Raw genomic sequence first — 16,999 nt, 5'->3', positions numbered from 1 at the left:
ACGTTCGGAGTTATGGGCTCCATGTATATAATTTTATAATACCTGGCTGGCTGCATAATTTGATCTAGAGATTTTATACCGGAAATTGGAATGGCAGGACGGGGATATAAAATACTTCATTTGCACCGAAAACCGAGGTTCGTTCTCGAATGATTCCAGGCTCGTACAAACGCTAGTACAGTGCCAGTAGCGCATGGAAGTGCCCGCTGTACCCAGGAAGTGTAACCAGAGCAAACAGAATTACAGTTAATATCCCTCAATATTTATCTCCGTGTGCCCAGGGCGGTGAGCTTTTTCCGCAGAGACGAACCGAACAATCAGGGACTATTTGCCCGCTGCTTCCGAATTCATTAGTGCGCTTTTTTCGGGCCCGCTTCGCTTCGAAATGGAAGAAAAACAGGAAAGGCAAAGCGTTAAATACCGGTCCTGGCTTTGCAGCAGATAATCGTTGCTACGAGGGCTTCCATGGTGGTTTCCCCCCGTAGGATTTCCATTAATTCGAAAGGCCAAGTGCACGTTCAGATCCGGCCCCCGATTTGCGGATTAGACCCCGTCCTTTGGGGATTGCCGGGAGAAACGGGAAAGGCGCGAGAAAAAAGACACGGGAATACTACTTTAGAAGTTAGGACAACTCGGATTCACCCGTCCGCGTAAATACGTCGCGCACTGTTTTCAGTTTGATGCGACTGACCAAACGGAAACAACACGGCCCGTTTCGATATCGGTTCTCCAGTTATTGATCCCGGTGCCTTGAGTGGTTCCTTTTGCGGTTCCTCCTCTTTTTCCAATCCCTCTTGCGATTCCCGCGTAAACGCTGCGCCGTGCTGGGATCGGATCTCCCTTCTCCCTGATATCTGGGATTTTCCCTATTCCTGAACTTCTCGGGAAGGAAAATTTGAAAAGTGGAGCAGAATGAAAGAGTCCGCCGCGGTCGATTCCGAAGTCCCTGTCGAGGTCACTTTTACAATGCCACCCTTGCGGTTCCACCCTCGGAAAGCAGGGAGAACCTAGGCACGTCGCCTAAGAGTCCACTTTGGTATTATCCGATTTGGTGCACTCTTTCGAGATTCGCCCTGGAAGGAGGGGCGAGAACCCAAGTACCGATCCCGACATATCCCGGGGTGAATCGTCGCCTGGTGGATGGTCTCGTTCGCAGTTTTCTCCCCTGGGAGCCCTGAATTCGGAAGACCGGCCTCTCGACCCGGTCGGCGGTGTTTACGGCCACCGTTTACACCGCGTAAACTGCCCTCCTCGGCTCGTTCGTTCCGCTTCCGGAAAAAGTTCGGCTTTTCCCTGGCTCCGGTCTAGTGTCTCGCGATTAAGCGAGACGCGTCGGGATTAATTTAGTCCCAGTGCGGGGAGAGAAACCTACCCTTCAGCCCGCTTTACAGGGACTTACGGACTGTTAAACTCCCGAGTCTGCTGCTGACGGGTGTAGGTACTTGCCTGCTCGAGAAAGCTTCGCGAAGTTTATTAAAGCTCGACTCCCAAGGCCGAACGAAAGATCTCACCCCGAATATCCGTAGCATTGCAAGCCCTGGTTCGAGCCGAGGAAAAGGCCGCCACGGGCAACTGCTCGCTACTTCCTGTTTCCTATTGCTGGTCACTCGACAGCCCCATTACCTACCACTGCTACCTCGGCGATCGGTTTTCCGATACTTTTAGAAATATCTTCCATATATATATATATATATATTCTATGCAAAAGCGATTATTTGTGGGAGGTAAATGTGTCTTTTAATCGCAGGAACCGGAAGAAGCGATCTGCGTTTCTTGATCTACGCAGTGTCACGCGATCGCGAAGAACGGCACGGAGGAGGAGTGTCCTGGAAAATTCAGGAGTTCAACTTTGCCGCTGGATTCTGTGAGAATAATAAATCTGTTAGGTTCGCGTTGAAACTTCATTCCTTTACAGAAACAAGTACTTCCTTCTTTTCCGAGGAATTGTCTTCTAGGCTGACCCACTTGGCGAGCCGTACTTCCTATTAAGGACGATATGGGCGAATTCCAAACGTGGACTTTCGCATGGATGAGCAACGCAGCGTCGCCCCTCCCGACTTGGGCAGGAAATTATGTAAGTTCCTAGGAGTCTGTCGTAAAATTACAAATATCAATATTCCACGCTTGATGCCGCGTGCGGGAATATTATTATTCCCGAAGATCTTGTTTGCCCAGGAGGAAACTAAGCCGAGCTCGGAGCCTCGTGTTACTCGTCCCTTTTCACGAATTTATTTATTAAGGTCGTTTAATCACTTTTTAAATTTCACGGCATTACCGAGGACGATCGGGTTCAGAGGTTCGAACTTTTGATGAATTTCTGGGAAAGCTTGAAGTCATCGGAACAAGAACGATCCAGGATGGAACCGTTCTTTGGGGTTGTCCTCGCTGAAGCTGACCAGGTGCCCCCAACGAAACTCCGGTAAAATCTGGTGGAGGTTAACCCTTCGAAAATTTCCACCATCCATTTGCGAGGGTTGGTAAGTGCAAGAACATTACCCTCATTCCACAGAATCTGTCCTCACTGGGGAAAGAAGTGATTTACGTAGCGCCATGTTGCAGCCAAAGCTTCATCGAGTACTCCGGCAGGAACTTTACATTTATCTAATTTTTGTTGCTACGATTTCAGTGATGCCGTTATCATCATTTGATTTATAAAGCGAGACTCGGCGTAAACGCGGTTACTCGTATTTTCAGAGTGTCGGGTCGCGACACGCGAGAGGGTAGATTTAAAAAACCCGGATTACAACCTGTCGTACCTCTGAGATATTAAATGTTTACTGGAACCGTCGTTCCCCTCACCGTGACGACGGAAATAATAATTCCGTAGTTAGGAATTATAGGTATGGCAGATTTACAAAATTACGGCTACTCATTCGGACGGGGAGAGAAGACAAGTCGAATTAAAGTAGAAAGCGCCACTCCGACTCTTTACGGGTACAACACTGCGACTGTAACATTTACAGTGACAATATCCCGAAGTTTGTAATTTTTAAACGCCTCTTCGAAAATGCCATTTATGTTTACAATTGTTGCACACGAAGCAGACGAGGATACAAGGACGATCAACTTACAAACGAAATAAGAAGGCGCGGATTCAATAGCGATGTAATAAACAGGGTTGACGCATTCAGCGGCGGAGGGAACGATAGGCAGGATATTGCGGGAAGGCAAAAGAGTCATATTTTATTAGTACATTAATTAATTCATCAGCCGAAAGGGGTTAATAATTAATGCAAACTAAAAGCTGTTAAGCTTTTTATGCATCTCAAGTATTTCCCTCATTAAAGAAAGAGTACCGTACCGGGAGCAAGCCCGCGCTCATTTCTGCAGCAAACCAAAAGATCCCGGAGCCCACCCTCGGGAGGTTTGAACTGATAAAAAGATGAATTACTACATTCACGGACCCCTCTTACGTGATTTCCTCGAAATCTTCCGAGGTCCACCGGAGGACGGAAAAGCACTGGCACCCATAACCGTCCGAGAAACGTCCTACCCTGACAATCGGCACCTTTGACCGTACGCCAGCGGGAAGAAAGGGCGTTTTGTTAACCGATTTTTCGAGCTTTGTAGGAGCCGGTAATTGCCTGCATCATTAAATCCCTCATCCCAGGGCGCCTGATAACGAATCTAGCCGGCCGCCACCCTCGGTCGGACGCCCGTAATACGGAGCGCCGCCCGGGCGAGCTCCGTCAACCGGTTCGCCCCCGCCCGGGCAATGGCCGACCGAAAACCTCGTAAAACCCGGCAGAGTTCCACCCTCTCGAAATTCCCAGTAGCGGGCAGGGGCGCGCAGGGGCCAGCGTCGAGACGCTTCACCGGGGATCCGCGGAATCCGTCCTCGCCGGGAAGAAAACGACTTTACGACGCGCGCCGCGCTCGCCGACAACCCCCGACGGCGGGCCACCCCTACCCGCGCCCGTCCGCGCCCACTCGTCGGCGCTCGCAGCCCGCGACCGCCAGTAAACGTCATTCCCGGCTCCGCCACCCTCGCGATCGTCCTCCTACTCGGCGACGACGCCGCCGGAGGAGCGTCGCCGCCGCCACTGGCGGGCGGCGCGGACGCACCCCTCCGGCGCGGCCGGCGCCGCCAGGTAGCGCGCTCCCGAAACTCGCCCCCGATCGGCGCCGACCGGCGTCCCCAATCGGCACGTGACTCGGTCGCATCGAGGGTCGTCAAGTGCCCCCGAGCACCCTCGAGTGCCCCGGCCTACCCCGTTCCAATTCCGACAGGCTCATCTTCCTCCGCACCTCCCATCCGCCGATTTGTCCCGCCCGGAGATGCCGTTACGAGCTCGTTTGCCGATTTCGATTCCCGGGGAAGAGGGGGTAGGGATCGCACGGAAAGGCACCCGGTTGAATACGCTTGCGGTTCGTTGGAAAGAAATCTGGAGTATCGAGGGGAGAGGGAGCCGATTTTTGGATTAACCGATTTTCAAGACTCTCTGGGGGTCGGTCGAGGGTTCGTAGATCGACCGATCGCGGTCGATCGCCGCCGATCGCGACCGGTTGCCGCCGATTCCGGTCGGTCTCGCCCGGGACCGGGAGAGAAACCGCGCCGCGACCGGCGCCGGAAGTGGAGGGGCGCTCGGCGACTCCGGTCGCCTCGCGGGGACCTTTCAGGGGTGGCCCGCTCCGGCCGGGGTTGGAGCGGGTCGGGGGTGGCGATGCCGATCGTCGAGGCGGTGGAGGTGGTGAACATAAAATCCCTCGCACATGCCTGGTGCATTCATTAGGGGGGATGTGCCCGTGCAGCGTACACGTCCTCCTGCATCCACGCCACCCTCGGTGCCACCCCTCAGTCGCGCTCCGCGATCACCTCCGTACGTACCGGAGCCGCGAGCAGCTCCGAATGCACTCGCCGTCCGACGGCCGCACCGAGACCATCTCGTGATCGAGCACCGCGCTCTCGTTATCGCGTCCGGCCGACACTGTCCGCGAACTACCTTATCCGTTCCCATCCGGTCTTCGCGGTTCCCTTTCACCCTCGATCCTCTCTGTGACCGGTGGACGCGCGCGCCGACGTCGGCGCTTTTTCGAACGCTCCTCGGCCCGCGAATCGGAAGACCCGCGAGTGTCGCGAAACCGCGCGCGTCGCGGCGCGCCCCGCGACCGCGAGCGCCGGTCGCCGCCGGTTTCGCCGGTTTCGCTGCCGGTTTCGCCGCCTCGCCCTCACCAAGAGCGTCCTCCCGCCGAGCCGGCGGAGGACCAGCGACGCGCCCGAAGATAGAAGAGGACCAAAGCATCGAGAAGAGACCCGCTCAAGAAATTCGGGCCTCCGGAGCCGGGGCCCCCGGGATTTCGCGCGTTCATGAATTTTAGCCTACCAGGTAACGACAAGCCCGCCATTATTTTAGGCGCCGATCGAGCGCGATCGCCGCGGACTCCTTTCGCCGCGCCAAGTGACAAGAACTTCCGATCGGAATTTTTCAACCTCCTGGTACCTCGAGAGAGATATTACGTGTCGAACGATTTTCACAGTTCCAATAGTTTTGCCTTGCAAGCGGTTCGACGTGAAAAATCCTTTTCAGAGGACCGGAACTAGAAATCGGACCGTAGCTCCGACCCGGCACCGTTTCCGGTGCTCGTGGACCTCCGATATCGGTATCCCCGTCATTACCTCCAGGTTTCTTAGACCTGGTGGAATCGAAACCGAGTATCGAGTAGTGGATCAAAAGTCTGCCGGGGAACGGTTCTCCCGGAGATCTTTGGGATTTCCTCGTTCCAGGGAATTTTACCTCGCGGCGGTGTCCCTCGTCCCTGCAAAAGTGAGGGCCACTAGAGTGGCCATTTGCTCCAATTACGGAGCACTCCGCTATAAATGTCGCGGGCTCGAAATTGAAACCGATAAAAATAAAGGTGGAAAATAAGCGATCGGCAGGGCGGGGACTGGCCAGGGGTAATAATTCGGGATTCGACGAGGCGACGGTCCGTCATTCGACGTCGGTCCTCGACGGGTCGAGGGGTGGCCATGGCCGTCCTCGCGGGGGGTGGGACGGGCGGGGGCGGGAGATAGCTTTTCCCGGGCTTTTACGAGTCGCGATAGCGAGGACTTCCAGTCGACTCGGCGACGTAAAGGGAATTTAAACCCGGGCGGGCTCGGGCGCGGAAGGGCGGCTTGGGTGGCGGCGCCGCCCGGGGTGGCGCTTTCGGCCACTCTCCGCCCGGGCGCCTCCTCGGCGACTTCGCTTTGCCACGGCGCCCGACGGAGATTTGCCCTCGAATTTATTTGTTCTCGGTGGACTGCGGCGCTGCGTTTCGAAACGTGCCTGGCTCGATACTCGATACCTTGCCGCCGCTTTGTGGACCGTTCCCGCCCAAGCCCGAGACCGAACGACCGAGTAAAGGCTCGTTTTCGGGGAGTTACTCCTACCGTTTGAACCCCCCAAAGACAAAGCGACCCGGGTCCGCCTCCTGTTGCACGAGTGCACGCGAGGAGTGATTGGTCCAGCCCTCGAGCACGGCTAAGATCCACACAGCCCGAATCCAAGGGCCTCGATCGATCGCTGGAGTGGATCGATACACCTTGCTATCGAAAATTTAAAAAAAATCCAAGGGCCTCGATCGATCGCTGGATTGGATCGATACACCTTGCTATTGAAAATAAAAAGAAAATCGATTTCTAATTCGGCAAATTCGGCCCGGAAGGACGCTGTAACAATGGCTGGTCGAGCATGATCCCTGGGGCGACCTGTAATAATCCGCGGCCGGGGTACAAGGGGCGGCTCGAAATTAAATTCGACCTCGAACGTTTTCTCTCCTTTTTCCTGTGTTTTCATCCATCGGATACGAATTTGACACGCATTAGACGCATTGTCATGGTATCGCGTTGGTTGGAGCCCCGAGTAACCAGATCAATTTCGCACTTGGCTTGAAAGTGGATCAATGCCTGATTTTTTTAACCGAGCACGCAGAGTCCACAGGGGCGGGAGGGTCTCGATTTAAAGCGGATGATATCCACTTTAAAACCGCGCGAGGAACGGGAGGCAACATTTGAGTTTTGCGAAATAGAGCGGGAAGTTTGATTAACGGAGGATCGAGGGTTAATCCGAGCCGGGTAAAAATCCAACGGTGGAGAGTGAGAATTCGTTGAGGTAAATCGCCGCAGGTCAGGAGCCTCGTAGAACTGCAAATAGTCGGTGAAATCACCAGGAACGATGGAAATACCTGGAGTCTCCGAGATCCGAATCCCGAAAATCGGGATTAATGTCGTGGAAAGGTCCGAATTTTGGAAAATTAACCTCTCGCTGTTTTCCAATCGCTGAGTCCCTTCGGGAGCATTGGGGACGATTGCAGGCGAAAATCGCAGGTAAATGAGTTATCGCGGAAATAAAATCGGACCCGGTAGCGCGCATCATGGAAGATCGACCTAGAAGATCCAGGGGAGGATATTTGCGAACGGGGCGTCGTAAATCCGCGTCCCGACGCCTTCAAATGCCCCAGAGCGCCTCTAGAAACGAGCGAAGCGCGAAAACCACGGGCTATCGATCGATGACACTCTTTCGAGCCGAGTTGCTCCTGGTTACGTTGCTACTGCCAAGGTCGAGTCGCACGAGTAGTTCCTGTCAGAAGATCGGAAGATCCTCCTCGATCAGACTTATCGGCACGATTCGACCTTTCGAGCCAAGATTCGGTTCGGCAGCCTCGAGATCGATTGCCGGGGACGCCGGGAAATTCTGACTTGCCGGAAATTTCTTTACAACTTCCCCCGGATCGCGCGGGACTAATTTCGACATCTACTTCCTGGCCCAAAGAAGTCCTGGCACGTTCATAAGCAGTCCTTGAAATATCGACATTCCCGGGAAAATCTAAGCCATAAGCGCCAATCTTGCTCCTGGGGATGGAAATTGAATTCCCCCGACCTTGCAGTCGAAGAGCGACAGAGGAGGGATGCGACGAGGAAGTCCAAGGGTTTCAAGCCCGCCAAGAAGCGGGAAAAGAATAATTAGACGTTCGAAAGTTCGCGGTTCACCGCGCCCCGGGATTTCATTACGTGTACCTGGGAGGAATATAGTTTTTTTACGAGTTCATTCCGAATAGCAATACGACCTCGCGAAGACCGCGTCACTTTAACGACCGCGAGGGAAAGTTGGTGAAGTTTGCCATTTCTTTCCTTTTTTTTCTCTCTCTCTTTCCTTCTAAGTTGTTTTGCCCTGGCGCGAAGGGGCAGTTATCCTTGATTCGCTTGTTGCCGTAAAGAAGCTCCCTTCGAAACGCTGCTGATCCGCCGTCGGGAGAACCGCGGAGTAGCCGGATCCAGGATAGAATAGTTGAAGACCCTTTCTCCACGTTTCCGGATGTATTGTCTCGACGAAGGGTGAATCCTACGCTCTGTTTTTCCTTGACATTGCAAAAGTACCTTCGAGCAGCCTGGCCGATTAAATTTCGGAAAACATCCATCCGGCGATGTTTCAGGAAATTTCCCATTTTTCCCTCGGGATTTATATAGCGCTTTGGCGGCCTTTTGAAAATGCCGGCTGGCCGCCACATGAAAGGGACCGTTTCTGAATTTTCGAGAGCGAAACCCTTCCTTGACCGCGATATTTCAGCTCGGGGATCGCCAAGGGATAATGTAAATTTAAATTAGAGCCCATTATTCAGACTCGAGAACGTCTTCCCGAAGTCTGCCATTTTCATATACATCGTCCCTCCCCGATCGATGGTTAAGGGCTGGGAACCTCGGTGGGAGATCAAGATTGCGGAAAAAGATCTTGGCCAAGGTCTTGGCCGCGGAAAGTCATTTTCGATCCGGCGATAAGACCTCGCGTTCTACTAAACTTAATTGGGGCAATTTGCTGCCGATCATGTAATATCTGGCTCTATTTCTGACGCGCTATGGAGATCCTGTAAACTCGCGTTTTGGGATCGTTTCTTCCCGTTTGGCGGGAAATTATTTTTCTCGCGGTTCTTCTTCCTTTCGAAGAAAGTCTTCTCGACGGCGGGCTGGCAGTTATTCGTCCCCGAGATAGCCGAGGAGAAATTAAAAAGGACCTCGACGCTGAGCCACTATATTCGTTCTTGGCTCTGGACGGGTCTCTACATAATTATACACCGACGGCGGTACAAGTGGATTTACTTTGCTTCAGCGCTTATTTTTTCAAGGGAATGCGAACGGCGCTGCCCTGGCCCGGCTACGTAATGGGGAAGTTGAGGGAAATTTTCTGGAAAATTTGCGGACAGCCCGGATCTGATGAACCGGGGCGGCGGAAAGTTTAATGCACATCGCATTCGGAAGTCCGAGCAGGTGGAGCGTTTCGCCCCGTTTCGACGAGCCTTCGGGAAATTTCAAGCATTGTTTCCCCGGGTCGATCGATCGCCCATCGGAGGTTCGATCGGTCCTTCGGCTGATAAATGGGGCCAGCTAAATGGACCCAAAATTAAACCCCCGAATTCGAGGGATCACGGGGAACGGGATGCACCCTGACGGTCCCGACTAATTTTATGACAACATTCGGGGAGTGTAATACATTGCAATATTTATTCACCGTAACAAGTGGCAACTGGAGAATGAGTAATAAACGATGCCGTGTATACCTGGACTCCCCTTGTTGTCCCGGTGATATTTTATTCCCCGTCGAGGAAAATATTCCGCACTCGGGTGAAATTTCTCTTCCAGGTTGGCGTACGGACCAACGAGCCGCGCGAATGAGCTGTTTGGTTGCTTAAATAGTAATCACTTTGAATAAGTGAGATTTCATTTCATGCTGCAAATAGGTATTTGCAGGGCTCGGTTTTTATTTGATAACCGAACCGGCCATTTAATTACGACGCCGTTCAATAAATGATTTCTCCTTTCCGACGAGCGGATCGAACGGATCGTCCTTGCGGGAAAGCCGATCTTGCCGTGCACCGTTGTCCCGCACTTCCGCAATTGGGTAGGAAAAGGTCCCCGACATTTGGTTTTAAAAGCTCCCTCTCGGTACACGCCGAGGAGAGGTGAATAATTTCCTAAAATCGTCCCGAAGAAGGTCCAGGCGTAAAACGACGGAGAGTTCCCAAACTGGAGCATTACGCGGCCCAGGGGGAAATTTACATATTCCCCGTGAAAACCATCCTCGGGACGTAAAATGAAATCCCGCACCGTAGGCACCTTATCGTCCGCGGTCCTCGCAATTTTTCTTCGGAAAACGGTGCAACCGTCCTCCGGGAAGGCCGGCCCCTAATAGATTTCCCAAAACGCAGCTGCAGTCCGGTCGGCCGTCGAGGCAAAGTGCAGTTATCAGCGGCAGAAATCGTCCGGGTAATTACATGTAACGCGGCGTACACCGAGGGTACATACTCGTTGGGGAGTCCTTTGGCTCGGTTTTTCGAGAAATCCATTAAACCCAACGTTATGTCCGCCACTGCCGGGGAAACCTCCCTTTGGGGCCTGCTTTTGACGTCGACCGGTTGACTTTTGCCCAGTTTCCTCCTTCGATCCCATCGACTTGGGCCGGGGGAATTAATTCCGGAAGGCGGCCGCGATTTGCATGGATTACCGTTCATCGGGTGCGGGGAGTTCCGCGTAGCCGCGACTTCCGGCCAGCCGGGGTAATTTACGCGGAGTTTGCCGGGAAATCGGGTCGGGGGCGGTTTCCCTGGTTCCGGGTCGGCCGATCGGCCGCGGAATCGGAGGCTCCCCTTCCGGAACCCTTTCGCGACACGATCGGCCGAAAATTTGGGCCGCATGGGGCGCACCGCGCGTACCATTACTGTTACATTGCACGCGGGTAAGCCTCGGCCTCTGCGCGGAGGGAAAACCTCCGGCGGGAGGGGCGGGAAATACGGATGAAACAATTCCCGGGAATTCTTTTGTTTGCCGTCCGCCCGTGAATTATAACCAGGCACCCCGGTGCATGTTACGGCTGCATTTCCAGCCTCGGAGGGCTCAGCCGCCAGGACCTCTTTATTTATTATTCAAGCGTTTCCGCGGGAAAATCGATCGTCGATCCCCTAATGGGACGCGGTCTCTTGGGTTCACGAGTGTCACCAGCGAAGATATCTCCTCTGCAGGACCGCAGCTTCCGAAGATGCCCTCTCGATTTCGAGGACGAGCCGCGGGGTCCCTTCTGCAATTTGGGGGAACGAGGGGAAATGAATACCGGCGCGCATTCCGCGGGCAGAAAACTATTCACCGCGGAAAATCGACCAAATGTGACGGCGGAAAATGGTGAAAATGTGACGGCGGAAAATAGAGAAAATGTGACGGCGGAAAGTGGGACGCTGGCTGGACCGGCGACGCTCGCGATTAACCGATACGTTGAAGTGGTAAACGATGGTCGATTAGGAGGGGGTTTAGGTGGGAAATGTCGAGCCGGGAAAGTAGGAGGAAAAGGAAAACTCCCGTCGGACGGGGGAGAACCGGGAAATTCGGGAAGCTCCTGCGGGGCAATTGTTTCACCACGTGTAAGGAGATCACGAGCGAAAGTGCACGTTCCTTTTCTCAATGAGGAGAATCATGATATAGGCGGGTGAACTTTAGTCGGGCAGAGATGCTCAAAAGGTTATCCAGTGAAAATAAAATGAAATAAAGGTCCTACGAAGGATGAATAACTGGGTGGGAAGGCAGGTGCAAAAATATCATCCTCGTGGTCTAATCACGAGAAAGGAATATCGACGTGGAGAGGAGAGCCGCCATGAGTATAGTCTTGTGTGGTGAAAAACCATGCGAGAAAATGCTCCGTCGAAACGGAAGGATAATTAAATTATCGTAATAAACCTTGGATGCGCGAAACTGTAGGTCCTGCCGGGTTATTCGGTAACGGTGTGTCGCAGGAATATGAATGTATAATATTTACAGACCGAGTTCTAATATTTGTTCCACTTTTTTTACACCGTAGAATGGTTGAGGGCGCAATTTATCCCGTGACGAATATTGAAAAGGAAAAATCGAAAGTCAGAAAAAAAGTAGACATACTTTTGAGATTATATTTAACAAGGTAGAGACGAGTGAAATGTGCGAAATTGTATAGAACATTGTTCAAATATGCTCTACGATGACACGTACTCGTTGTCGAACATTCTGTATGAAATATTTCTTCGCTAATCGATATATGGATTTATGTTTATCTGTATGTGGGTTAAAAGTAGAACTACCTGGAGAGAGAGAATGAAAATTATTTTGGTTTGTTACATAACCCCAGTTTATATCTATGTGACAACGATCAATAAGTATAATGTTTAGAGTGATTAAAAAAGTCGACACGAATTTATGAACATATGTGGAACATTATGCAACAATACTCTGAAAAATAGTGTGAGGATGACGAGAGAAGGGAAATAAAAAAAAATGCTTGCAATTACTTGTCGGAAGGATGAATATGGAGAAAAAGTGTTTAATTAAGGAAATAAGAGAAATCCGTCCATATTTATCTACCAGAATATTGTCACAGTAAAAATGAGTATTAAAAAAAAAATCTACGATAATGTACAGAAGAACGTTTTTTATCGAATTGACTCTTTTAACTAACATGAATCGAAAATCCAAAAAAACATTGAATCGAGAAAACCCTTGCTGAGAAACCACAATATAATCATGAATTATCTTGATACATTTCTTTAAATATTTCTGTTTACAACGAAAAAATGCAAATCTCATTGAGACCAGAAAAGAGAAAACGTGTGAAAATGAAAAAAAAAAGAACTAAAAGAAAAACAAGCCCCAGTTCACTAAGAATAAACTGTGGAATCGATAAAATCAATACCGACGTCCACGACGCCTTTTAAAAAATTTTTCCACCTGGAGGAACGAATGCATCGGAATAATTTTCAAGTCGAGGAAGAGGTAGAAGGCGGGAAAAACCGAGAAAAAACGAGAATCGAACGGAATCCCTCGGAGGGCGATTCGAGGCGCCCTAACCTCCATCGTCGACGCAGTGCCCGTTTTAACCGTAAACCACGGCACAAATAATGGGTCGCCGTCGTCCAGTGAAAGATATATCCGTGGTGAAAGATTCGAAGAGTTTATTTACGCGCGTCCGCGCGTTCCCCGTCGCAAACGGAGTGAGTTCGAACGTCTCGTTCGCGTGGCCGCGAACGGCGCAGGAGCGTCGAGTACGCTCGAAAGTTAGGTTAGGTCTCCCGCAGCTCGGAGAAGACGGGAGTTTTCGGCTTGGCAGACGCCCGCGTCTTCCCTCGGAGGCTCGGCCACGTCTCGCGAAGAGAAACCTCCGTTTTCGTGGGAAGAAACGACGCCCTGGAAGAGAGGAAAGCGCGGTGGCCGCGCGGCGCGTTCTAGGAGATTTGAATTCGGGCGCCCTTCGCGCCGCGCGCTGCGGCAGATGCACGAAGGTCAAAAGTATTTTAAAAATAAGGCCGTAGGCATTGGCAGATCGGTATGGCAGTGGACGTTAAGGGTCGGGTGGCGTTGTAATGGCAAAAAGTTTGCGAAAGGTGAGTAATCGCTAGTAATATAAACAAACGGGTGGAATTGGCGGCGAGGTAGAGCGCGTCGGGCGTCCCTTCGGTGGGCTCGGTTTGGTTAGAGTGGAGAAACGGTCGGGCGAGTGCGTGGCGTCGGACACGGAGAAATAGTTTTGGCGAGCAGGCTCTCGCGCTAGGAGAGCACGGCCGACAATGGCGCCCAAGCCTCGCGAATATTGACGTAGCCGAAAACATTATCTCGGAATTTCGGGTATCGCCGTATACGTGGGTGGTAGGTACTGCGACGCAATTCGCGCTCTAACCTCGCCGCGATCGCCCGGGCAGCTTATCGTCCTAAAATTCGTCTCGCGGTCGCGCCTTCGCGGCCTTTGGTTATGCGAAAAAATGTTTTTGGCACGCGTAGTAGCGGTCCGTGAACCCTGAAGGGTTTTACAGTTATACTGCAATGTGGCACATTTGCAGAACCGTAGAGGACGGCGCGCGGGGCTAGAGTCGCGCGATAGTTTAACAAGATATATCCAGGTGGTGCGGAGCGTGCGCGAGAACCGCGTGCCGCGAGGATTAGGGTTAGCAAACCTTCGAGCCCAGGGTGGCCCGAGTACTCCAGACTAGGAATAGAGTTTTCTGAGCAACTAGTTTGCTTCCAGGGTTGGGATTGGAGATAGGCAAGATGGACCAACAGTATTGCCTTCGGTGGAACAATCATCCGGCCAACCTGACGGACGTTCTCAGCTCCCTCCTAGCAAGAGAGGCACTCTGCGACGTTACCCTGGCCTGCGTGGGCGAGACCTTCAAAGCGCACCAGACGATACTCTCGGCGTGCAGTCCATACTTTGAGAACATTTTTCTCCAGAATAAGCATCCTCATCCGATCATATTCCTCAAGGATGTCAACGATACCGAGATGAAGGCGCTGCTCCACTTTATGTACAAGGGAGAGGTTAACGTTAGTCAGCATCTACTTCCGATGTTCCTTAAAACGGCAGAGGCGCTACAGATCAGGGGTCTCACCGACAATAGTGTAAATAACAAGACCGAGGAGAAGAGTCCGTCGCCCGAGCCCGAAACGCAAACCGTCGCCAGGCACGCGGAGTCTCCCAACCACCAGCCTCATCGCGAAAAGAGGAAACGACAGCACTCCGGCAGCTACGACATTTCCTTGACCGGACCGCCCAGTGAACGATTCCTGTCAGATTCTCAGGTAAGCCGACTCCTGGAGCAAAGTCGGCAAGTAAACGAGGGACCTTTGTACTTTTTGTCGTCTTCGATTAAGCGAACGTAAAGAAAGACCAAAGCTGGGTAGATTTCTAGTGTATATTTTTGTTAAGCGCTTTTGGCAGCAGTGCCATGGAAACATATGTTTTTTTTGTGTGGTTTTTGGGCAAAAATAGAATATGTGTCATGTATGTAAATATTTTCTGCGCATCTTGGGCCAGACTCCTTTGTGATGTTGCAAAATGGATCCAATGAGCTTGGAATTTTCCATTTCCGTTCTCTCATAAAATATATGAGGAACTGTTTGTACGCAAAGGCTTCAGTATGTCGTATATATCTGATATCTGTTGCATTCCAGATGTAGGATTATACTAAAGGTGTGAATTACTCAAAAGTATTCTTTGAAAATGTGGGTAAACGTTTTTTTTTTTTTTAGAAATGTTAATTAATTCACATGCAAGGCAGTGTATTAAATATGTAGTGGAAAATCCATTTCTTTTCCGAGGTGTTAGTATTTTTATAGAGAAACAGTGCTTAAGGTTTATTGTGTAATTGCATTATTAGAATTCATCATTTTTATTTGTATAATCACTTAGAATGACCATTAACCTACGGTAAATATCTACATTTCTTATCTCGAGTCGTTAAGAGATTGTCCTTCGCTAATGTTTCACTACTGATTGTCCTTTGAACTTTCAAAACTTTCTCTTATTCCTTTTACTTATTCGACCCCATTTTGAAGAGGATTTCAGTCCTTTCGCGTACCTTATTTTGAAAGTTCCCATTCTGTAGGGTAATTCCTTCTACAAAACCATGAATATTGCTAATTTTTTTCTTCTATTTTTTTCTACATCATACTTTTTACGATATGGACGACTACTTTATTTATATATTTAGTCAAAATGGTTTTTATGATGGTGACAATATGTACAAATATTTTACATGTAGATACTATTTACACTCTTGATTATTCAGCTTATCAAATAAGTTCACTTGCAACCTTGGAATTTAGGCCAAAGGCAAGTATCTGCTTTGCAATTCACAGACCAACTGTTCTCGTGCCTTCTGCCGAACAGCTAGCAACTGAATTTATTAAAGGATCGTGAAATAACTTAACCGCTGGGTTCAAGGAAAGTTAATTTATATCATACTAAGGATCTTTTAAGCATATTATTATAAACCTTAAATACACAATGTTTATTGCATAGTGATAATTTATACGATTCTAAAAGTCATTACTGATATCGAAGAATTATGAAAGACGTTAGGGTAATTAACGTTATGTACGAATGCAGTTTCCAATCGTACAAATAATTTTTCTTATGATCGAATGGTATTAATAACTCTAAAATTTATTTTTTTCCAGGCGTCGTCCCAATGTAGTTACAAGTCGAGTCCTCCAGTGATTCCAAAGTTAAATAATGCATTGGGGAGTGACCTTGAAGAAGGCAGTCAACCAATATCTCTTTCATCTCAACCTCAGGCTCCTATAAAACAGGAATTAGACCACCACATGAGTGACTTGCATGACATCTCCCTCCCTGTAAGTAACTTTAATATATTTAGTCCTTGAAATATGCAATGCTTAATTACAGCAAATCTACAGTTAGCATAGAGGATGTAGCAAGTCAAAGGAAGATGTAATTCGATGCATTAGTTTTTTCTTATTCCATCAACTTCGGCAAAACAGGGTATAGCGCAGTATTTTATTTCTTAAATTTATTTATATTTGCTTACTCTGCTACATACATTTGTCAGAGTTAAAATTGCTACTGTAGTCAACCATTAAAATGACATGGAAATGAATTCTAAATTCTAAAGTCATTTAATTTCAACGCTACTTACAGTTTTTGAGTAATCACTGCTATCAGACGTGGCGTATGTACTTTACGTCGTAAACAAATTTTTGCAATTTACTTGCTTTTTTCGTGGAAGCACAGTACAAGTTGTTAATAAACTTTTTAAGGAATTTAACATGCATCTTAACTTTGCTGCATCCTAAGATATTACGAGTTCTGTCGATGATAGAAATTAGTGTCTGAGAATTTAGAAAAATTAAGGATTAGACCTTAAGGAAAATTCAAGGAAAAATAACTGGTTTGACCAGGTTTTCTACATAAACCACATGTCAACGTCGAGTAAACTCGCACACGTACGCGTGTTGCAAATTCTCGGGAGTCTCTATACCGCTAGTGGAATACAAATATTCGCGTTCTCATCGTAGGTTTTCCGAATATAAATAGTGTCGATATCTCACCGTAATTCCCTAGATATTCTCATAAATTGTAAGAAGTTAAGTTAATTAAATTTACAAGTTGTAGGAAGAGACGTAACAAAACGTGCTCACAATAGGCGTTCGAAAACTTTCTCGTTGGGTCTCGGAAGTCATTATTGGTTTACCTCGTAGCATCTCGTAGCTACGATC

General features: G+C 49.7%; 1 protein-coding gene across 8 annotated transcripts in view; it reads left to right on the top strand.

Moving 5' to 3' along the window:
• Positions 1 to 12,929: 12,929 nt before the first annotated feature.
• LOC105701219 (sex determination protein fruitless) overlaps positions 12,930 to 16,999 on the top strand; it is a 31,913-nt gene continuing 27,843 nt past the window's right edge. For 2 of the 8 annotated variants that reach the window (XM_012427774.2, XM_012427773.2), the window contains exons 1-3: positions 12,930 to 13,368; positions 14,007 to 14,560; positions 15,941 to 16,117. In XM_012427774.2, the coding sequence (XP_012283197.1) occupies positions 13,257 to 13,368; positions 14,007 to 14,560; positions 15,941 to 16,117 (843 nt within the window). In that variant the 5' untranslated portion in view covers positions 12,930 to 13,256. The other 6 variants (XM_012427777.2, XM_012427776.2, XM_012427778.2 and 3 more) reach the window with 5 other exon arrangements.

Source organism: Orussus abietinus, unplaced genomic scaffold (assembly GCF_000612105.2).
Source record: "Orussus abietinus isolate OABI.00-Male unplaced genomic scaffold, Oabi_2.0 scaffold5, whole genome shotgun sequence".
Lineage (NCBI taxonomy): Eukaryota > Metazoa > Arthropoda > Insecta > Hymenoptera > Orussidae > Orussus > Orussus abietinus.
The sequence above is the reverse complement of the archived record's forward strand: the minus strand, read 5'-3'. Positions and strand labels throughout refer to the sequence as shown.